The sequence below is a fragment of the Dreissena polymorpha genome, chromosome 8 (genome assembly GCF_020536995.1).
Source record: "Dreissena polymorpha isolate Duluth1 chromosome 8, UMN_Dpol_1.0, whole genome shotgun sequence".
Classification (NCBI taxonomy): domain Eukaryota; kingdom Metazoa; phylum Mollusca; class Bivalvia; order Myida; family Dreissenidae; genus Dreissena; species Dreissena polymorpha.
The window spans coordinates 16,096,918-16,121,295 of NC_068362.1; the positions used below are offsets into that span (position 1 = coordinate 16,096,918).

The 24,378-nt window shown below is 34.0% G+C and overlaps 1 protein-coding gene across 1 annotated transcript in view; it reads right to left on the reverse strand.

Annotated features, from left to right (window-relative positions):
* The window catches only part of LOC127841166 (caspase-2-like), a 28,501-nt gene extending 16,947 nt beyond the window's left edge, over positions 1 to 11,554 (reverse strand). Inside the window, exons 1-4 of the mRNA XM_052369787.1 lie at positions 11,453 to 11,554; positions 4,887 to 5,049; positions 1,492 to 1,675; positions 826 to 920 (exon numbers count right to left, since the gene is read on the reverse strand). Of these exons, the coding sequence (XP_052225747.1) occupies positions 826 to 920; positions 1,492 to 1,675; positions 4,887 to 5,021 (414 nt within the window). The 5' untranslated portion in view covers positions 5,022 to 5,049; positions 11,453 to 11,554. The remainder of the gene's footprint in view (positions 1 to 825; positions 921 to 1,491; positions 1,676 to 4,886; positions 5,050 to 11,452) is intronic.
* Positions 11,555 to 24,378: the final 12,824 nt, after the last annotated feature.

Sequence of the window (24,378 nt, forward strand, 5' to 3'; positions counted from 1 at the left end):
GATACATGTGACCCAGATTTGAACTCAGATTAGATATTGTCCTGATAATTAATTTTATCAAGCTTCATCAATTTTGACTCTAAAGTGCTAATGTGCTAAAAGTTAACGACTCACACCAGACACCACACCTTGCATGACCATGGACAATAAGTCACCTTGAGCAGTGCGTGTTCATTTGAATTAAAAAATAGGGATGGGACTGAATATCCGCAAATCAGCCGAATATTTGAATCCAAAAATCATATTCGAATATTCTATTTTTATGCAAACATACTTCTAAGAAAGTTATTATAAGTACATGTGCTAAGTCGCAGTTTGGGTTTAGTGAAGACGACTTTCCTGTATAAGTAATTGTTTGGATAGCAGCTGCCATCAATGAACAAGGTGATAATTTGCAAACGGGAGGGTATAACGAGAGGGACAGAATTCCAATTTACTTTAAATTTATATTGATGTAATATGTACAAACTAGTTTCTGAAAATCAGTCGAAAATGAAAATTAATTTATGTGAAACATCAATGTGTATCGGTAGGCATTCAATTTGTTTGATATACAAAATCTGTGTTTTGACCGGTCTTTTAACCTCAGGTGGTATAATACACAGTATCTTTGCACTTGATTGGGTCGCAGTTGGCTTTTAGTTCACTGCCTACTAAAAATACATGGAATGAAAACCTTTACTCAACTTTTTTATTGTAAGCTGTTATTTTCAAGGACACTTTTCTTCCTATATGCATTTCTTCCTAAGAACAGTGAACTCCATATTGTTGCATTATAAAAATATTAAAAATTAAACACAATTTCTTAGCTAAAGCAATACTTACATTAGGGTTGTGCCAGTTTTGTCGGACAAGGTCAGAGTGCACATTACATGGCTCAACAATAACTGGAGCTGACATCGCTTTCTCATTTGGCCACTCTGTGAGTAAAAACAAAGATGCCGCTGTGATATGGAAATTGAGAGCTTCTCATTTGTTTCAGTAGGTTATAGACTGTTAGCTTGACATACATTTGCTCTCTAGCTTTATGCATGTCTAGTTTTTGTGCACAATAGACAAGCAATGATTAAACAGGATAATTAAGCCAGGATCATAATGTCCCGATAAAAACATTAGGGTAAATGATGTTTAAACCTTTTACCACTTAGATACACATTTTGATGCAGATGTAGTTGCTTAGAAAGTAAAATTTAATTAAAGACATTTATCACTAGATTCAAGTTTTTAAGGCTTTATTTTCAACCCTTAGATACTGATGAGCAGAAAACAGCATAAAACCTAAACAAACTGCGAGTTACATGCAGGATGTTCTGGTTTTATGTTGTTTGCACGCAGCCATTTTCACTTTGCTTCTGAGTTAACTAGGAATAGCAACGAAAAAGCAAAACTCAACTAAATTGTACTATTCAAATATTTAAACATAAGAATAGCTGTTGACATCCCTAGTTTTAACTCACCAATGTTCCTTTATGAACAAGGGCTCTTACATACCCTCTGGCAGATCAGCGCCTGGTTGTGCTATGACATGACCTTGACCTTGCACCCCAAGGGCGGCAGCTATTGAGTAGTTGTGTGTCTCAACCATTGTGTGACAAAACACTTCAAATGCTTTTGGACCTCTCTTTGGTACAAGATCAAGAATTTTCCGCACCTGCTCAATCTTTGTTCTCTGTGCCTGTAAAAACAAGGATACACTACGTCTAGCGCGATTTCTGCCATCCACCTCACTCCCACTGTGGACAATTTTTCGTGAGCGTGGAATATCACCGCGATCTGAAGAAGTTTCCATCATGATAGATCAAGTCGACAGTGGCTGAACACCGCGGGTGTTATCGGGAAATTGATCTCACGGTGGAACACCGTGATCGCAGTGGACCACCACAGCCTCGGTGGTTCGCGGTAAAATACAGGTAAATGTGAATTAACATGTATATTTCAATATTGCAGACCGTAAAATTTTTGCAAAGTTCTAGAATGTTTTGTTACATTTGTATGTACATTTGTATACATTGTAACTTGATTGTTAACAATCGTCATTATTTTCTATCATTTACCCTCATTCCAGAATCATTTGACATGTCATACATAGAGCGTGATGTACTTTATGTTTTGTTTCTACAGTTTCTGCATGAAGATTTACTTGTTGTTTATTAAAAACATTGTGTTTGTTAAAATTTCAAAAATGCTTACTCGTTTGTGTACGTATAGCTTGCCAATAATTACATATCAACAAGTTACGTGTAATTGGATTCTGACTAATTTAGTGACTTCCTCCTTTTTATATTGTTACATGTATTGATTCGAATATAAATTCGAAACATCGGCAGTAAGTATTCAATTCAGTGATATTTTAAGAACATAAGCATGTGAAAAGATCAGTTGTTATGTTATCAAGTGACTATGATCTGTTTGTTCAATAACAAGTTCATTTCGATACATATTTTAAAAACGTATACGAGGGAATATTGTGATTACATATTATTTATTAAATATCGCAATACATGTGTACATGTACATATATTAAGATTAGGCTAAATTTTAAATAATTACTAATTTACATCTTTAAACACGACATTCAAAATTGATATCAATTGGTGTGAATTACAATAACTACAGTGTTTTATATTTTAATTAACGCAGGCCTTTAAGTCTGTCGACTCCTATGTAGAGTTGATAATTACTTTATTTATTATAAAAGATCTGTTAATTGGTAATTACTTTCTGTGAATGTCAAATTAGAGTTTCTTTATTTATCAATTAACCTATTTATATCAAAATATATCGCCGTCTTATCAAGTAGATGAGAGTGTGAATATTTGTTTGGATTGTAATAGAAAATTCCGACAGAAGTGAGAAGATGCGTTCAAATACCATCTTTTCTGTTATGTGTAAATGGATGTAAACAACAAAATCTCCATTTTATTCAATATAGTAAATTCATGTAGACATCAAATTCTCCATTTTATTCGATATAGTAAATGGATGTAGACATCACATTCTCCATCATTATTTCGTAAGAAAACAAGTGTTTTATTTGTATTGTAATACGGCACATGTACAATAAATAGACATACATATACATGTATTACAAAATCATATTTATAACATAATCAGTATTTAAATGCATGTTTATAATATTAATAATAAAAAAACTCGTCAGCGTTGTTACTATGTTCATTATTTTCCGAAAACCATATTCTTGGTCATATCTGAAATAATAGAGTTAAACATTTTTAAAAAAGCTTAATGTGAAATTATGACTCTTTAATTTCACCGCGATTTCTTAACAACACTACTTATCGATACTTTATCAATTTGATATACATTGTATTTGCTCAATGCACAACATTATTGTAACACAATAAGTTAATCAATATTAGCCATAATATTACGCTTTCTTTTTTACATGTAAATTATTTTACATACAGTGTATGTTTCAAAATGAACTTGTTACATGTATTGAACAAAGAACAGGTATGCAAATAGTCACTCACCAACATGACAAATGATCTTTTCGCATGACTATGCTATTAAAATATCGCGGAATTTAATACTTACTGCGGAAGTCTCGAATTTGTACATGTACATTTATTCGATCCAATACATGTAACAAAAGAAACAGGAAATCACAAAAATAGTCTGATATTAGTCTGAAATTACATGTACATGTAACATGTTTGTATGTAATTGTTGGCGAGCTATATATGTACACAAACGAGCAAGGGTTTTCAAAAGGTTAACAAAAAACAAATCTTTAATTAAGAACAACAAGGGAAACTTCATGCAGCAACAATTGAAAGAAAACCTGAAGCATGAAACGCAAACTATACTCACGCTCGATGTAAGACATGTCAATGATTCTTTAAAGAGGGCACCACAAGTGTAAAGAGTTGAACATTCTGTGATTTTATTATGAAGTGAATGTAATACATGTACATACAAAGTTAAAAAAACAAAACATTATACGATCTGCAATATAAATGAACATGTACATTTCGATATTGCAGACCGTACATTTTTATAATGTTGTTGTTGCACATGTATTTCACCGCGAACCACCTAGACCGTGGTGGTCCACCGCGATCGCGGTGGTTCACCGTGAGATCAATTTCCCGATAACGCCGAGACTGACACCGCACTTCGCCACTGCGAAATCACCGTGTTCAACGGTGTATCGCGGTAAGATAGTAATTGTCCACTCTGGGCTGAATCAGGGTGATGCGTTGTGGATGGCAGAAATCGCGCTAGACGTAGTGCAACAATATGCTGCATTCCACAAACGCAGATGCCACCAGAGTTGGCATTGTAAGTTTTTATTACTTTGCCCATAAGAATCAATGTGTTTTAGCAAGCAATATTGATGTTAGAAAAAAAATTATTTTGGGGTTAACCCAGAATTAGAAACCTTTGAATAAGCAAAAGTCCAAAAGGAGGTCAATTTCAAGAGAAAATGATGTATGGGGGATGTGGGTGTGTTGGTTATAAACAACATTCATGTAAGTGTCAAAGCTTTTTAGGTAGCAATATTGATTGTTGTACAAAATGTGTCATCATGGGCACCCTCATACATACAGACAGATTGGAGAAAGGACAAATTGCAACAAGAATATGACTCTTGGCATCAGTTAAAGCTCATTTGATCTGGGGATTTTACACAATTTTCCCTAATGACTAGTCTCTAGTCTATTTTAGTACATGTATAAGTATTAATTAGCTTCTATTGTTTTCCCTTCTTTTACTAGGTTTTCCCCCAAGTTTTACAAGAATATTCCCTAGTTTCCTATGGCTATGTCTTTTCTTCAGACTGACCAGTTTACAAGGCTTTCCCCTAGATTAAATTAATACATTTTTCCCCTCATTCCCTACATTTTCTCTCCCAGACATACCTCAACATCTTGCTTCATGGCATCCGTGAAGATGTTTTTCTCATACAACATGTCAGTGACGTCTAGTGGGTTGGCCATGTTCTCTATTATCAAGGTCCTATTCTTGACCAACAGGTTCCGGTGCTCCTGCTGCATGCTTATTCTTGTCTGAGACCTAACTTCACTTAACAACAGAGAGAAAAAAAAAACAATGTCACATACAAAAACAGAACATTCCAGTTTGGATTTGAAAATGGCTGGATGCTGTTTTGTCAAAAAGCTCTTAAGCTCCCACTGTAACATTATCCCTGTGGCATGTGTTCAATATAGAATGTACAAATGTTAACATTTTAGATGTACTTTCTATTAAAACATTGTTACTATAATTAATAAAATTAGCTTCATCCGAAAAAAGGCACTTTGTCAAATTTCAAATTAAATTTGCTGTATAAAGCTATAATCACGTAATCATATTAGACATATTAAACTAATTCAATACAATTAATGTTGATGCCCGAGTGGAAGCCTTGTCAGTATTGATTCTTTGGTCCATATGAATACGTTTGAATAAATATGTTACAATTTTCAAGCCAGACTGTACTACTAAGATGAACAATTAACAGGCCACCGGCAAATTTCACTAAAAATTGTAATTGATCAATTAACTCTTTCAGTGCGGGAACCGAATTTTGAAGGACTTTGCAAACAGTTTGGATCCAGATGAGATGCCACAAAATGTGGCGTCTCATCAGGATCCAAACTGTTTGCTATTCTGATAGTATTCTGTGAAAAAAATCGAAGAAAATGCTAATTTTAGAAATTCAGCAGACGACATTTTAGCAGATGACAAATTTCCCAGCATGCAAAGGGTTAAACATGTGCTAAATATTATTATTGTGTTTTACTGATCCGTTGGAAAATACACACTGTTCTTGACTGATAAATATTGTTCATATCAGTGAATTTTCATTTATTTTTTTGCTCTAGATTTTACAGTCTGTACCTTTTGGATAGGGAAAAAAATGCAATAAACCTTTAAATTGGTCAATAATTAAACAGTATTAATATGATTATAAATAACAGTTTACAAATTATTTATAAGTGCATGTTTAACTGCTTTTTAAAGCTATATTATAAAGTGCTACGTAATAAGACAGTTGTATAATAAACTCAATTAACAAATTATTAAGTTTATTTGAAAAGATTGGTATCTTTTTGAGGAAAATTCTGTCCAATAGGGGAAAATTTTTTTTTTTACTTATTGGCATTCAGAAACAGCTTGTAAGACGCTGTAATTGTATGTTCCCACAAATAACTTACACATTTGTTATCTGAATTTAATCATCTATTTTATAATCTGTGCAGATATTTTATAATCTGTACACATCTTTTGCTTAAACAAGGTAACAAGAAATTTATCTATTCTATGCATATACATGTACAGCAATTCAGGGTGTTGATATTTTCTCCACCTACTTAAAAACAAACAAAACGAAAATTAAAAGAAATTATGATGAAATACACAAAAGGGCAAACATCTTTCAATCTACAGCAATTAATTGTGCTGGTGACTTTCCAGGAAAGAGAAATTTAAAGTACAGATATGATTTTGGTTTAAAGCAAAATGCTTGATAAGTTTTATTTTAACACAATTGCTATGTACACATATATAAAGTAGCTAATATGAGTCATGTTCTAGCTTGAAAAAACAACTTTTACACCAGTTGTTTTCACGTCTTATGTCCCCACCCCCTGCCATTCTGCTTAAGCTAAATTTGGTATATGGACCATACGGACCATGGTCCATACAGCCAAGATTTGCTGACCATACGGCTCAGATTTGCGGACCATACTGGCCATATGTCTTTACGCCATGTAGATTATTTTCATACACGAAATACTACACTGCTTAGCATGCTGTGAAATCTAAAAAAACAGGTAATGAAATGTTTTTTGTGTTCATGATTATCTCATTAAGTTACTCATATTCTCAGATTTGTAACTCATTTTAAAAGTATGATCAATTATTCATTTAAACAGTAGGCATCACACAAACATGCACTTTCATGGATAAAATCTATTTTAATAAAATTGGACATTAATACTTTTTAAAATTAATAGATGCCTCGTGGTGATAACATTAATTAAAATTTCTTACATCATTTAATTTTTTTTTTAAATAACAAATAAATGAAAACAACACATGTTTTATTCATGTATCTTTACAAAACACGTTTTTTTACCTTAAACCTAATTAATACATGTTATTTAAATTTAGCAGTCAATTAAGTATAGTATATTTTAAAATGTCAATAGGGGTATAACACTCGCATTAGTAATTCATATGTTTGCATCGCTAATACACCCTATTTATGACACTTACTGATTGATGTTATCTATTTATCTAGAACAGTAGTTGAGAATATACCATATTAAAAATTGATCAACACGTCTGTAATTACCAATTAAAGGTAAAGTGCGACAATCGTTATAATTGTAGACAACATCGGCTTATGTTTGCATCTTGAGTACGCCCAATTTATGACTGATATTGTTTGATGTTAACAATTACACTAGTTGATAATTGATGTGTCATTGAACGAAGAAATAATAGAACAATTGCTGTTTATTACCGCATTATTTTTATATTAAATATTTCATCACAATCCTGAATGAACATGAATTACTTATTGATAACGACATGATCTGTATGGTCTGCTTATGTTCAAATTTAAACAAGTATGTTGTCATTAATGTCATTAATTACAGCCACTTTCAAATTTTAACAAGTTTGTTGTCATTATTGGCATAAAAGCCACTTTAATATTTTAATTAATTCATTGATACAATAATTTTAAAAAGCCGAACACAAAACAAATATTTATTCAGACATGTTTTGTACAGTCTGCAAATCTGTGCCATATAGTCCACTTATTTGGGCCATATAGTCCGCTAATCTGGGCCATATATATATATATATATATATATATATAGTCTGGGCTGTATGATCCGCACATCTTCTGACAGTTCAAATTCAAACAAGTATGTTGTCATTAATGTTATTACAGCAAGTTTTAATATTTTATTAAATTTATTGATACATAATTGAAGGAAGTGGGGCATGAAATGAATATTAATTCTGACATGTGCCATATGGTCCGCAAATGTTCAAAGTTAATCAAGTATGTTGTCATTAATGTCTTTACATCAACTTTAATATTTCATTAAATGTTTTAATAAAACATTGAAGGGGTGGAGCACAAAATGAATATCATATGGTCCACAAGCGTTAAAATTTAAACATGTATGTTGTCATTAATGGCATTACATCAACTTTAATATTTTATTAACTGTATTAATATACTATTCAAGGAATTGAACATGAAATGAATATTAATTCTGACATGTTCCGTATGGTCTGCAAATGTTCAGAATTTAAACAAGTATGTAGTCATTTATGTCATTACATCAACTTTAATATTTTAATTTTATTAAATGTATTCATACAAGATCACGAAGTGGAACAGGAAATTAATATTAATTCAGACATTTTTCTTCTGGTCCGCAAATCTGGGCAATATAGTCCGCAAATCTGGGCCATTATAGTCAGCAAATCTGGGAGGTATAGTCCAACTCCATGTATCTTGGTTGTATAATCCGCTAGTCTGAGGGGTATTGTCTGGGCCATTATGGTCCATGGACTGTATTGTCCCTAATTCGCTAACTTTCTTGTAGATCGGCGTTTATCACCAGTTTCATAACATATATATGCGACATTTTGAAGAATTTATTCGAGCAATATAATCTTCTGTAACTTATCAAGATTGTAAATAAATCTTCACTAAAGACTACCTTAGCCACTAGACTGATTTGTGATTAATTATTGTTGATATGGAGTGGCATCATTCATTTTCTATAAATTATTGCACTGTTTAGCTCCTTTTTTTTTATAACCCATTTATTAAAGCTCGATTGCATAACAAGCCTAAGCTTATATGAAACGCTCTCGAGTCAGTTTCCTTGGTGTCTAAGGGGGAGATATAAAGAACGCTCCCACAGTGGGGATCGAACCCGTGACCTCCCGATTGCTAGGTGGACACTAGTTGCAATAACTCTAAGCTTTACAGGGTTTTCCCCAGGCCATTTAACTTGAATTTCAAAATTCGAGTCCCCGGGGCGCTTGAAATTTTCCAACCTGTGTGTTTCAGTGAAAGAAAGTGGATATTGTAAAAAAAACAACAAAGGTTTCTTTATCGGTGTATCAATATTCCCTGTTTTAAAAGAGCACACGGTACTTACTTTCACAAGTAATCGCCATAAACACCACATGGAATAATGGATAATCCACTGATAAGAGAATAGCATGACGCGCGTATAGATTATTCTAGCCAAATTACACAGTCATTTAAATGCTGACAAGGATGTATCAGGTAACTTTCCAGTCGTCAAACTGTTATGTTCATCGTCCAATCGGTTACGCAAATGCTTATGAGGGCGGGGTTAACTATCAATCATTATTTTTGATTGACGTCGGGCACGATGTAAAAGTTTATTGCAGCTTGATTAGCAAGAATTTGTACCATTTACGTAATAAAAAAGTACATTTAAAATGGTTTCGGGCATCATCATCACACCTTTTTACTGTTAACAAGTGTTACCTATGACTCTTGTAATTAATACAAGAAATTAACTGAAAGAGGTAAAGAAATAATTACTTATAGCGAGTAAGTTGTGCAAATAACTCCCGGTTACAATTATGCGATAACAATTTAATTCCAGTACATGTATTTTTCATCATGTCCATTTATAACGTTTTGCTGGCATTTATTCGACACGTAATGCGTTAACAAATTTTCGTTTAATTAATTACGCACACTGGTAAATTTTTCGTCCGATAATCGATACTTAGAAGACTGATGATGGCAACCGGCCGTAATCCTCGTGAATTTCATGCATAATTCCGTCAAAACATTTATTCGACTTAAGTGTTTAAACAAATTATCGTTAAATTCATAACGCAACTGTTAATATTTATTAAAATCTCAAATGGGAATAATTAAATTTGTCATCCGATACCCTTTCCCGTATGTCGACGTTAACGCGTTTTTTAAATCCGAAACACACTTCCGAATGTAAATGTTATCGCAACGTTAAAATATTCTTGCTTCAAATTAGTAGTGCAAATTTATTTTGTGTCGAATCTTTTTCTCAATTAAAAAGAGCGTGAAAATTATGCAGCATGTACAACGTCGCGTGTATTGTTTTAACAAGCACACAACACGTCAGGGGATTGACACATGTTCAAAGGCAATATTTCATCAAATCTATAAAAAGTCACTTAAAATTTATTTGATACTATTGAAAAATGGCAAGGTTTGTTCAAAAGAAATAATTGAGAGCTTTTATCGTAAATATTTACCAGAAAGTGATTTATAAAAACGGAATAAACGGGATTATCTGATAATAAATAAAAACTTGAATAGTAGTATGTATGCAGTAATAGAGTCGGGTTGAAACGGATGTATTGGAGAATTGTTTGAGTCAGGATTTTACTGTCAGTACGGGAAAGTTTTTAAACAATAAAACAATATAAAAAAGTATATATATTTTTAAATGACAGGGGGATTTTTTTGAAGAGTCATAGCGCACCAAATGACGTCTTTCGACGCTGTTTTTCTTTGAGTTAAAACGCACCACAGAGCGTTAATTGACACGTTAAATTTTAAAAAAGTCAACGTCGGGAGGCGACCTCCCTCCCGAACCACCCCTATCAGCCCCTGGGCGCCTTACAAAAATCCTGTGGAAAGCACTGCTTTATAGCCCAATGGGCTGCTTATGGTTGCAATGCGCTCTCTCTTGTCCATGGGTGCAAAATGTTATCAACAATGCAAGGGTTAAGGAACACTGAAACTGCAAGAACTTATTAAAGTTTACCTATCTTAACCACAAACTCATCCAAATTGTACCATTAAAGCAAGAAATAATTGATTTTATTGACTTAGGTTTTGTTTTGTACGCTGTATCCGCCATATTGGAAAATTGACCCAATATTTGTTAGGTAGCAGTACACCAATATTTTGCACGTCGGGTTATGTGCTCCAGCCTATAAAGTCGATAACGATGTGGTATTCCATACAGAATACACTGTTTCAAATTTAAACATTTAAATTTCAGCGAGAAAACTGTGTTGAAACATCGTTGTGCTTTTATAGGGTGCATGCAAAGGATAACATCCGTAGATTGCCATTCAGGTAAATTTAACATGTTTATGAAGTTTATTCATTATTTTCCTCAATTTGTCTCAAACGACGTCTGTTTAGTGAAGCACACGAATTCGCTGCGCTGAACTGCACCCATGTTTATGAAGGGGTGCATATGGACTCCCAGAGCCGCCATAGGAAAAATTATCAAAGGCACTGCCACTGGCCTGGGTGTCCGTTTATAATGGACTAGGCGGACACCATATCCACTACACCACGGCGATCTTAGCTCCTTGCATAGGAAAGACTCATAATGAAACAAAACCTCTTGTCAATCCTAGCATGTATTTTACGAATTCTACTAAAATCATTCTCAATGTAACTTACTGAACACATCTAATGAGTAATTATTCCCTGCAAATCGAAAGTATTTTTTTTCTTTTTCAAGTTTCACAAGGGAATTATTTTTCACACCGTATTCAGGAGCGGTTACTGGAAATACCAGATTATACCGGAATATACCGAAATATACAGGATTCTATCTACAATATACCAAAATCTATATTTAAAAAGTTAATATGATAATAGGTGCTACCTAATTTATTGTCAGTCTTTAAATCGGTTGACTGTCATCCAAACAGGAGACATAATCGTATTAGTATTCATCGGTACCCCTGGGTAACAAACCCCCTATTGGTGCCAATTGTCTCCCAATGAAGGTACTGGTTTCAAAAAAGTTTACAAGTCATGCTCCTGTGGAATTAAAATCTTCATCTGAAATTATTTGGGTAAATATAAAGCAAAATGGTAAAAAAAAGACCTGCTGGTCTGCAGTGCATACCGACCTGACAGGGATTTTACATGTATAGACGAGCTGGATCGTACCATCAGTCTGACTGATAAATTAAATAGTACAACCCTAATTGGGGGCGATTTTAACCTTGGGGAAATCAATTGGAAAAATAAAAATGTAGACTCTAATGCTTCTCACCCAGAAGAATGTAACAAAATTTTAAACTTTGCAAATACTCATTCATTAAACCAAATAGTTGATGAACCAACAAGACTATCTGATACCTCTAATAAATGTCTTGACCTGTTTTTCTTGTCTAATCCTTCTTTAGTCGAAACAGTTAAGGTCATTCCAGGTTTTAGTGATCACTGCATATCTTTTGTTGATATTTTATCCTCTGCTAGAATAAATCGGAAAGAGAAACGGAAAATACTTCTATTTGACAAGGCTAACTGGTCGGAAATCAAAACTGGTTTAATAAATTTTATAGATATAAACATTATTAATGATATGAATGTCCAGAAGCTTTGGGACAAATTCAAAGTCTGTCTCTACACACTTGTTGAAAAATACATACCAACTAAAACTGTTTATGGCAAGCAGCATCTACCATGGCTGAATTCTGACATTAAAAAGCTAATGAAAAAACGTGACCGGACTTAGAGCAAAATAAATAAGACTAAAAATTACACTTTACTTCCAAAAAATTAAGAAGATCAGATCATTAATACAAAAGAAAATTCGTAACTCTTACTGGGACGACATAAACAACATAATATGTGATGAAACAGAACATAAACATGGGAGAACTATACGTTTTTGGGGGTTCATAAAAAGCTTAAAAAATGACTCATGTGGTGTAGCAACCTTGAGGGATAATGGGGCCTTAAGATCTAACCCCAAGGAAAAAGCTGAAGTCTTAAATAAACAATTTTCTTCTGTTTTTACTTATGACACAAACAGCTCATATCCAGATCTTGGTAATAGCCCGTATAAAAACATGCCATCAATTAATATTACGGTAAATGGTGTTAAGAAACTCCTACTCAAACTAAATCCTTACAAGGCCGCAGGGCCAGACCAAATCAAACCCAGAATCTTACGGAAATGTACAAATGAAATTGCACCTATTTTTACAATTCTTTTTGACAAATCACTTATTTCTGGTTCTGTCCCTTCTGACTGGTCCATGGCTTTTGTAGCTCCTATTTTTTAAAAAAGGTGAAAAGTACCAAGCTAGTAATTATAGACCAGTCTCATTAACATGTATTGCTTGTAAATTGCTGGAGCATATCGTTGTTAGTAACATCTTAGACCATCTTGACAACTTTAATATCCTGGTGGACAACCAAAATGGCTTTCGAGCCCGGCGGTCTTGCGAAACCCAACTTGTGGGTTTTATCCATGACTTAGCTTCTACCATGCAGAGAGACCAGATGGATGTTGCCATCATGGATTTTAGCAAAGCCTTCGATGTTGTACATCACGGTAGATTGTTGCTGAAACTAGCCCATTGTGGCATCACGGGCACTACACACTCTTGGATTAAAGCTTTTCTTGGTAACCGTAGTCAACATGTTGTTGTAGATGGGGCAACTTCCACCATGGCCTCTGTAATTTCTGGCGTACCCCAGGGATCAGTTCTTGGGCCTCTTCTGTTCCTGCTCTACATTAATGATCTACCTTCGTCTGTGAAGTAAAACGTCCTTCTATCTGCGGATGACTGTTTCATGTACAGATCCATAAAAACTTTGGCTGACACTATTCAGTTTCAGAGAGATCTAGATAGTCTATCATTGTGGGAGCTGAAATGGAAGCTGTCTTTTAACATAGAAAAATGTCATATCATGCATGTTACGAGAAACCGTAAACCATTAAAAACAGCCTACACTCTTCACAATCAACCTCTGTCTGTTGTAAACAAAGCCACTTATCTTGGCGTTGAAGTAAGCTCAACTTTAAACTGGTCACCTCACGTAAATAAAATTAGTAGTAAAGCAAGCCAGAGCTTAGGATTCTTAAAACGAAACATTCATTCTTCTAAAATAAAAACTAAGGCAGCGGCATATAACAGCATTGTTAGACCATCCTTGGAATATTGCTCTAGTGTGTGGGACCCTTACCATCAGAAAGATATTGATAAAATTGAAAATGTTCAGCGTCAAGCCGCCAGATTTGTAACGAATAATTACAGCAAGACACCGGGCACGGTCACAAATATAATTAAGGATTTGAATTGCAATACCTTGCAATCAAGAAGACAACAAGCTAGACTCATTTTGTTCTATAAAATAGTATATAATCATGTTGATGTCAATCCCCATCACTATCTCACTCCATACATTAGACACTCACGCCATCACCATCACATGGCATACCAAATACCACCAAGTACAGCTGATTACCACAAATTGTCTTTCTTTCCAAGAACAGTTGTACAATGGAACACACTTCCATCTTATGTAGTCAGCGCTGATACGATCCCTGTATTTAAATCAGTGCTGTCTACATCAGTGTTCCTTCCTTAGATCACACGATTCTGCTTTTATCCTGTTTAAACTCGACTAATATTCTCACCACATGCACAGTTGTATATGCATATATTTAAGTCTTAAGGGCTTAAGGTGTTAGGTTTTGCACCTTTTTAAATCACTGTTGATAGGATTTTCCTGAGTGGATTGAGTAACTCGGGAAACCTATCAATCTATTTCTTTTTAACCCCCCACGCATGGCCATAATGTATCAGTATTGAACATAGCCATTATTATAAAAGAAGAAGAAGAAAAAGAAGAAGAGACAGTCTCTCATTAGGTAAATGTCGCTCTAGTGTATATGGAAATTATTGTGTACAAAACATTACAAGACTTTCATAAAAAAGTAATGCATACAAAAAATTAAATTATATTTTTTGCTTGATGATAAAAGTGTTTTATATCAGCCAAGTTTAATTAAGATCTTATATCTTAATATGATTATAGGTTCTAGCTAATTTACGGGCAAAAGCTTTTTTGATAACGATGTATTTTTTTATAAATATATGGACATTATTGTGTTCAAAATATTATAGTTGTTTCAATAATAAAGTAATGCATCCAAAAAGTCAATCATCAAACGAGTAACATGTTCCTAGCTTTAAGATCTAGCATCTTATAATTGTGTGTGTTTTCTAGCCGCAGGAATTAAAAGCTAGATCGATGGCTGCGGTATAGTAGATATGGTGTCTGCTAAGTCACTGGGAGGCCTATGTATTGATCCCTTATGTGGGAGCGTTCTTTAGATCACCCTAAAGACACTAAGTACTGGTCTTACCAAGGAAACAGTTTGTTTCAGCAAATGTGTCAATTCAACTTAAGCTTGCTAAAGCAGTTGATTTTAATTTAGCATACACTGATTTAACATCATCAAAATAATGTGATGTGTCAAATCAATTTTGATTGACAGGATTTTTTGTATTATAATTATGTGTAACAGAAAGACAGCATACTTGTTTTGAAAATCAAAATAGTTCATTAATACAGGTATCTTGCAAGGTTCTAATTTTCTTTCGCAAACTATTGGTGAATAGTTTAAATTTTGTCGACACTAAAAAACTAGCCATTTTGTAGCAATTCATAAATCACAGTCTAAACTGCATACACTTAGTTTGTAGATGTATAGTTACAATTTGAATGCAAATACACATAATGTTTTATCAAACAATATTTTTTTTAATTTAAACATTCAAATAACACATACAATAAAACATAGATTATCAGTAATCATATGAGCTTATTTATGTCTGTCATTGTTCTTGGCTGAGCCGCTAGCAGAAGCATGTAAATGATGTTAGTATATATATTCAGTACATATATAAAAAGGTTTGTGGTATTGTGTGGAGATACAAAACAATTCACATCATTTATTTGCACATAAAATAATAGTTGCACAATAAGTAAAACTAAAACACGATCATCAACTTACACGAATATTTACATATATGAAATTACAAAGTGATGTTATCTTTTGAAAAACTGTGGAATCTATGAAGTAACATTTTATTACCTTTTACAAAATTAACAATGCTGATTTTTTACGAGCGCATAAAACATTTATCATGGAACAACAAATAACAACAAATTTCTTAATTACACAATAGAAAGGAAATGCATATTAATGGAATTATGAATTAACTAAACAAGCTTTTAGCTTATGTTTAGAATTACATCTTACTAAAAATGATCACAACACAGTGTTTTACATACTTAGTTTTTTATTACTAGTTTAACATTGATTTGCATACTTAGTGCTTTTACATACTTGTGGTAAGTTTTGTATTACTAGTTTGATATTTATTGGCAGACACTTGTCTATATACAGACTAAATTTGCATGGGAACCTTAATATTTCTTCAGCATAGTTGCCTTCAAATTGTTAATTTAATAACCCTTTAACAATGTTTGCACATCTGATCGTAGAATGCAATAGCTGATTTTTGTTTATAGATAGACAGATATAGACTTTTCAAAGTTCTATATAAGTTCACACATGTTCCATCTAAGTAAACCAACAGAACCAATAATTAAGATCAATACAGCTAACAACTGTGTGTATAGCTTGAAAACGTTGATAGTTCAGGAATCCCTCCTTTTTTGATTTCTGGAAGCCAAAACTGGCAGTGTTGATCGATAGAATGGCGTGTGTGATGCTCAGCTCTTGCCTTGGCAGTACAGCTTCTAAAAACGGAAAACCAACAAATATCTTAAAGTTTGATAAATGATGCAGACATTTTATAAATGTCAAGTTTTTGTTGTTAATTTCGAATCTGGGATATTTGTTTCGAAAGATTTTGGTACGAAAATTCAACCGTATTAGATTCTGTGGTTTTAGGCCTAAACTTTATATAGTGATGTGTAACCATTCGGGATGCGAGCAGACGCGGTGTAAATACGTTTAAAATAAGCTAAAAGACTAAAAATTTCATCGGAATATCGTTAAATTTTGTGAATAAATGTGTTGCTGATGGATAACAATCAAATCTCACCAGAATATTGCCCATGATCACACGTAAAACAGCTGTCTGAGAGCGAATGGAAAATGCGTCACGAATTCTGACTAGTAAACACCGGACGCTGTAGATGCTCAGTGGTTAGCTCCCCTTAAAAATTTGAGAGCTTTTGCCCGTATAATTGCATGCTTTTTTAGCCTCTTATGTGCCACCCACACAACAGTGATCCGAAAGAAAGCGTTTATTTGGTATTAAATTTCGCTCAAGGTCTCGACTTAACTCGGTGCTCATTTTTAAGACCTAGCTGCTCGCCTAGATAACGACAATGTGTTATCGTTGCTTAGTTTCAGTTATTCAATTGCTATCATGTATATATTTAGATTAATATTTGTATGTAAAACCCTGGTACGATTATTCTTTAGATGTTTGCATGGCTGTCTAATATGTACCACATCTGTTAAGATTTATTAACCAAAATGTTTAATGATCAACAGGCATCACATTTGCTATGATAAATCTAGACTCTTATTTAACATCAGAAAAGGACAAACAATTAAACCGGAAACATATCTTTGACCTCTACGTTTACAGACTTACAATTCCAACACAAAATTAACGTTTCGACAATCTCATAAATATTTTCAAATCCGCATATTCAGACAACACGAGTCAGTATGCACAATTATTGACGTTTTTTTAAACGGAGGGGTGGCTCGCGAGGCATGTGGTTAGTGTGGTAAATGCTTTGCTACCCTGTGACTTGAACAAGCATATGTGTTGCGCACTGCTTTACCAACATCTTTTAAGTGTGATACGTATAATTTCGAATTACAGTGTGTTTTTTCAAAAAGAGCCTCTTACATACCTCGCCTTATTTAGCTGTTTAACCCAGGTTTTAACCTTTTAACCTTTATCAACTGCAAATCAAATGTTGTAGAAATCTTCCGCCAGTATGGATAAATTCTAGTAATGCGTTCGTCACATATAAAATGATATAGATGCAGCATTGCGCTTACAACGATGCTTAGCGAATGTTGAGCTGGAATCTATCGATTATCAATAAAGCAATGTTGAGCAGCTACTAGATGTTGTTCGTGTGCCTTCATATAAGCCAGATCGTTTATTCTAATATGCTTTGTTATTGTATCAATTAAGTATGTTCATATTTCATCAAGTAAACAGATATATTTTAGGTAACGTAATTTATGATAAATTGCAAATTTGCCAATCTGTGAGCAAGTGACACTTGTGTGAAAGATCACAGTACCGAACAGGAATGGAACTCACGACTTAAGAGAGCAGGCATCACTCTTGTCGAGCTGTTTAAAACGGTATTGTAGGCCATACACGAGACCAACATTTCAGATCTGTATAATTAAAGGCGCCAATGAGGCAAATTTGTTGAAGAATGCATTTTTTTAAGAAATTATATTAGTGGATTTTAATTATTGATGTTCGAAATTAGTGTATTTATTTTATTTTCCAGCTGGACAAGGAGTCACGTTTTTACTTCTCATCTGTTAAGGATTGTTTTTAATAATCAAGTTAGTCGATAAAATACATTTAGTGAATGGAGGAAACCTTCTTTGAAAAGTCTATTCTGGTTTGATAAGAAGACAAATTAAAAAAGTGCGATCTTATTTATCTACATGTTAATTAAGGCTTATAACAAAACAAATACCATACCTAATAACATACCAACAAATACATCAATTAAATTTCAGAGAGATACGTAGAGAATTGAAGCGTTTAGGGCATGCTTATTAACTACTTTATAGTTTGATTCGGAGGCGATCACGTTTATTCCATACCTGATATACGCACATAACATTGTGTATATAAGTATGATTTTATTATGAAATTATTTGTAAAGGAATCATTTAGACCATTCTGTTCAGTGTTAGCCTCATTTTCTTTAATTTTGTAAGAAATAACGAAGGCTTCATAATATTTGTTATAATCTCGAATAATCCTTTGAATTGTACTATTATTAGACTTCTCGTACCGACAATGTAACAACCAATGTCCATTTGCATTGGTAGAATAATTGAGGTGTTAATTGCAATTATACAACAGCATTCCTGTATGCGCCACACCTACTAATGCCACTGAAATTGTCACGTAGTCTTTGAAACATAATAAACGTACGCAACTCTATTGCAGGGTTCATAGCGATTTATTTGCGTTGATTTATTTCTAATATAACGCTTTCCAATGTTCGTAAAATATTCTGAACTACAAGCTAAATGCGGCGTAACGGCCGGGGCCGCCCCGCGACAACAACACAGTGTGTGCCTCTATATCTGGCTGTGTGCGTGGTACTGTCTAGTTAGTAGTTACCTTAGTCAAAAAACATATATGAACTATGAAACAGTCCAGTGTAACGTGTGCACATTCTGGCCGTGTGTAGTCACATGTCTAACAATTGCAACGTACATATGACGTATGCAACGGACACATGACGAAAACATACGAAATTAACCGATGTTTGACGCTTATGATACGTAAATAAACAAGGAGTCATCAAGTATGATAAAACACGGAGTGTCCGACACTTATTGACGTTTTATACCCGAGGCAATGAAATGATGGTCTAGTCGTGACTGCTTTTTGAAGATTGTATGCAATGTGGGCTATTGCCTTGATTAAAATTTCGATTATAATAATTATTCAATAATGCTCCAAATATTCGTTACGTTACAAAATAAATTGAGTACAACATAAATATTACAGGCATTGACGCCAACCTTTCGGACCTTATGCAATTTAAAATGCGTCTCGTTGAAATCATAATTTTCTGTCGGATAATCAGAATGTTGGTCGCTTAAATATTCATAAGCAATCCTGGATTACTTAATCATTAGATGTCTGCATTATGATTTCCTTAATTACTGATTGACAAATACCAACTTTATATAACATTAACATACATACATCAACACATACTTGTGTTTGGACTGGTGGCGTAGCCCCAAGGCCATATTAATGATACAAATTTCTGAGCCTATCCGAATTGGCTGGCTGCCAAAATCCAAATTCACAAAAGTCCGCTTTACCACTTAATTCATGCACAATAAAAGTAGTTCTTCGCAGATCTCAATAACCCGCCTTGTTGATACAGAACATTACTATATCACATGACAGTGTCATAAAAAATGTAAAAAAATATTATTGAAGCAAAATTGCTTAGCAGCGTTTTTATTATTTACATATTCATGCGATATCACTTTATCAGGGTAAGTGGATGTTCTTTTGTATGCACATTGCAAAGGAAGTATCAGTGTTTTCATGATCTGTTAATAATGAAATAAAAAGCTATTTTAGGATATTGAAAGTGATTTATTTGACGCCAACAATAACATTTTTTGCGGCCATGTTGTTGTTGTTGTTGTTGTTGTTGTAAATCTCCACCGCCTATGTAGACGAACCTCTACCAGATCTGTATACTTGAACAAAAGGTTATCGTTTCCACCACCAGTACCGTGTAGTCCTCCACCGTATATGTACATTGTAGTATATACACAAATATTTCTTTTCTTACAGTCTCTAAACTCTGCACTCAACCGCTAGGGCCAATCCGTATAAAGTCGGAAAAAGGGAGAAATTCGGACAATACTTCTTCCCAAGCACTCTAAATCCAGCCCCAGGCCTTCAGCGCCTACAGCGCTTTGTTCTTGTGTAGGACACACACACACAAACACAAATGTAAACCTCTATACAGTGGACCGATCCCTTTAGCCGTCATGAACGTCTATAATCGGTTTTTAACGGGAGCGATCCGTTTAGCCATCAACGCTACAATGGGTTTTTAATAAGAGCACTACCAATCAGACATTAAAAACACATGCTTGTATATTGAACGCATTTCAAAGTTAACGCGTGTCAGTTGCTCATTCACAGTTGAGTTTTACCTGTTGTGCAGACTATCCATACAATATCCGGAAGCAGTTTTACAAATTAAGCAGAAACAAGACGTAATATTTGATGAAAACGCATTTTCCGTGTTGGTTGCTTCAACTTGATGTGGTAGAAGGTCTTACTGTTTGACAACACTGTAAAATCTACTTAACCGAACTATTGTTTTTTTTCCAACAAAATAGATTTCAGTGCGTACAATTACAAGCTCTAGAGAGAACCATTTATTTCATATTTAGTGAACAAATGTCTTTAAACGCCTGTGAAATGAATACTGCTTATCAGGTTGTCCGGTTGTCTTTAAATATGTATGCGCTTGTAAATATTAATTATTGATTTTGATGTATATTTTATTGGTACTCTTTATGGTCAGTCACAAATGAGGATTCAATAAAGAAGTGTGCATCAGTTTTTATGCCCCCGGATCGAATGATCGGTATATATTTTGTTTTTTGCCTGTCTGTCTGTCACTGTATGTGTCTGTCTGTCTGTCTGTCTGTCTGTCTGTCTGTCTGTCATTGTATGGATGTGTCTGTCCCAAAACTTTAACCTTGGTCATAACTTTTGCAATATTGAAGATAGTAACTTGTTATTTGGCATGCATGTGTATCACATGGAGCTGCACATTTTGAGTGGTGAAAGGTCAAAGTCAAGTTCAGCATACGCGTTCAAGGGTCATTTTTTTTCTAAAATAGCTGCCGTGCTGCTTCAAAGCGGGGCAGTATGGGGCATTGTGTTTTACAAACACAGCTCTTGTTTTGTTTGAAATAGTTTAGCTACAAATACACTTTTATTTTGTAATTTCTTAAGCGGTCTTTCAGTACCATCAAAGTTCGCCAATCATGTTTATGCAATGCTTACACAACAACGTATTTTAGTAAACACATGTGGCAATGTGACAAATGTTTTGTATGTTTGTTTATATACTGTTTAATAATGCGCGTGGCCAGGTGGTAATTGTGATGATATCATTTTTTCAGTTTCTGTGGTGAGTAGAAAGCAATGGCAATACACCAGAGTTGTAAAATGACTTAACAATAACTTTAAAGTGTTGCAAGAACAATAGCTTGACTCTACGGTGATGAACAATGCACAATCATTAACCAGATTCCCAATTACAGTATCTATTATAAAACAGATTAAAACAAATTTGCCAGACTAATGGTTAACCATCAAGCAATATCGTTTATATAAAACACTCCCAAAGCAAAAAGTTGTCGATAAAAAAGAAACAACGGTTTTATTGTGAGGTAACGAAAGTGCATCTCTAGATTACACTAGTTTACTTTTCAAATGTTAAATACAATGTGTTGGTTTTCAAAGGTAATTCATACTTTAAACAACCAACACCCAAAGGTAACTCATACTTTAATCAATCATCACCCGCGAATGGTATAATGCCATACTTTGCCCCTCGTTTGTATAATATTTTTATCAGCCTTTAGATAGCAGTTGGGATATATTGATTTTTAAGTTAACACCTACCAATTTAATAGAAGATAAAACATACCAACACAGATCATATACATGTATGTATATTGATCGTATTTCAAAGTTAACTGATTGCAGTTGCTCATTCACAGTTGCGTTTTATGCACGATGCTATCTAAGCTCATATTTCATTCGGCATACAGTGCCCTTTTGGCTTCGTTAATAATTCAAATGTGGCATCAATATGCATTATTTGAAACCCTTCAGTCATCCAGAACATGTACTTTGCATTATTGTTCTGCCAGATCAAATGCATCGTTAAGATGTAACATGATTAAGCTGTATAGGCACTTTCGACGTTATGGAACGTTTATTCAAAATGTCAGCGTAGCTAAAGTGCATCGTATAACGTAAACAATCGTTCTACCGTGTTGTGTAGAATTGTGTGACAGCATCCGGAAGTAGTTTAACAAATCAGCCAATAACTAGACGTTGTGTTTGATGAACACGCATTCCTCGTGTTGGTGGCTTCAATCTGTTGTGGTAAGAAATCTTACTGTTACAAGACAGTGTTACATCTAGTTGAAAATTAAAAGCCCCTTTGAAATTTTACAAACCTGATCAATGTTAATGTGTGATTGGGTGGTGTTTTTGCATAAATATAAATTAAAAAAGAGATGAAGCGAACGGTGTCGATGCTAGAAGAAACGGTTAAATGTAAATAACATGTCATTAGTGGATGGTTCAAAGACCTTATAAGGTCAAAGATAAAGTGTGGAGTTCTATTTGGAATTTGCGAATGATCATAAGAAACAACTTTGTATAACTATGTACAAGTATCCACTTAATGTATCAAGTGTTGCTGGTGTATCATCTAAATAAAACAATCAATTTCCAACTGCACGATGTTTACTTCAAACGTGTAACACCCACAACTTTTACGCAGCACTTGCCAACGTGATTAATCAACCGCGACAATAATTGTAGCGGGGTGATGCAAATGGGATAGTCCAATAGTTCGTAAGTGTGCTTGTAGTTGTGGAAGCTAATTTACACAAATACGTCATATCATATGCGGATGTGTCTGTTCGTTTTAGGATTTTCATGCATATTTGAAATGCCATTGTATTTACTATTGTTTAGAACTAACACGAATCTTTGTCTTCAGTATGCATGGACGCATTTATTAATAAATAATCCATAGAAGTACATTAATGCCTAATTTGTTACGTTAAATTAAAATGGATAAATGAAACAACAAAGTTAGGTTCGTCGACTTGAAATATTATCGAAATATCACCGTTTTGAAAAGATACTTCATCTGCAATCAGATAATGATTAAACAAATTTCAATTTGCATGTTGCATTTTATTTTTGCATGTGCCAATGGGAATTAATTACAATATTAGGTTTTGATTGAAACTTTACACTTCATAGAAAACGGAAATTACTTTATGATTAGACGACCGATCGATAAATCAGAGTTCTAGTTTTCCGAATATTACACGGAGTCCGTAGGACTTAGTACTAACACACATGTTTAATTCTAGCAGATTTGGATGATTCACGATATGTTAGTCCAATTATAGTCATCTTGTTATGTTTTTAAGTATTTGTTCACCATCTTTCTCGCTTTATATACTTCCCATTATAAAATTACTTTGACTCATATTACAATAACAAAAACATTTTCCTAAAATTGAAGGGTTTTTATGAAAAAAACTTAAACAAAGTGACAAACTCACTACAAAATGATCACCTACAAAAAGGGGGTTAAGTGCATGTGGGTTAAGTGTCGTCCCAGATTAGCGTGTTCAGTCTGCATATGCAAATCAAGGACAACTGTTTCCGCCTAAACTGGATGTTCGTCAAGAAGAGTATTCCTATTAACAAACAAAACAGTAAAAGCGGAAAGTGACGTCCTTTATTAGAATGTGCGGACATCACAAGCTAATCTGGGACGACACTGCACTAAACCCCTTTTTTCACAGACCGCGGATCTTATCAACGTAACATGATATAGCAAAATGCCTGGAATGTGCCAATCTATATTTCTATTGTTTAAGGCGGAAAGACCCACTTCTTAAAATTAAGAAATGTTTTTAAACTTCGACGCGACCGTTTGACGCAATAAGCATTGTCCTTGCAAAATGATTGCGTAGGTGGATAGTTTACATTGTAAACGAGAAC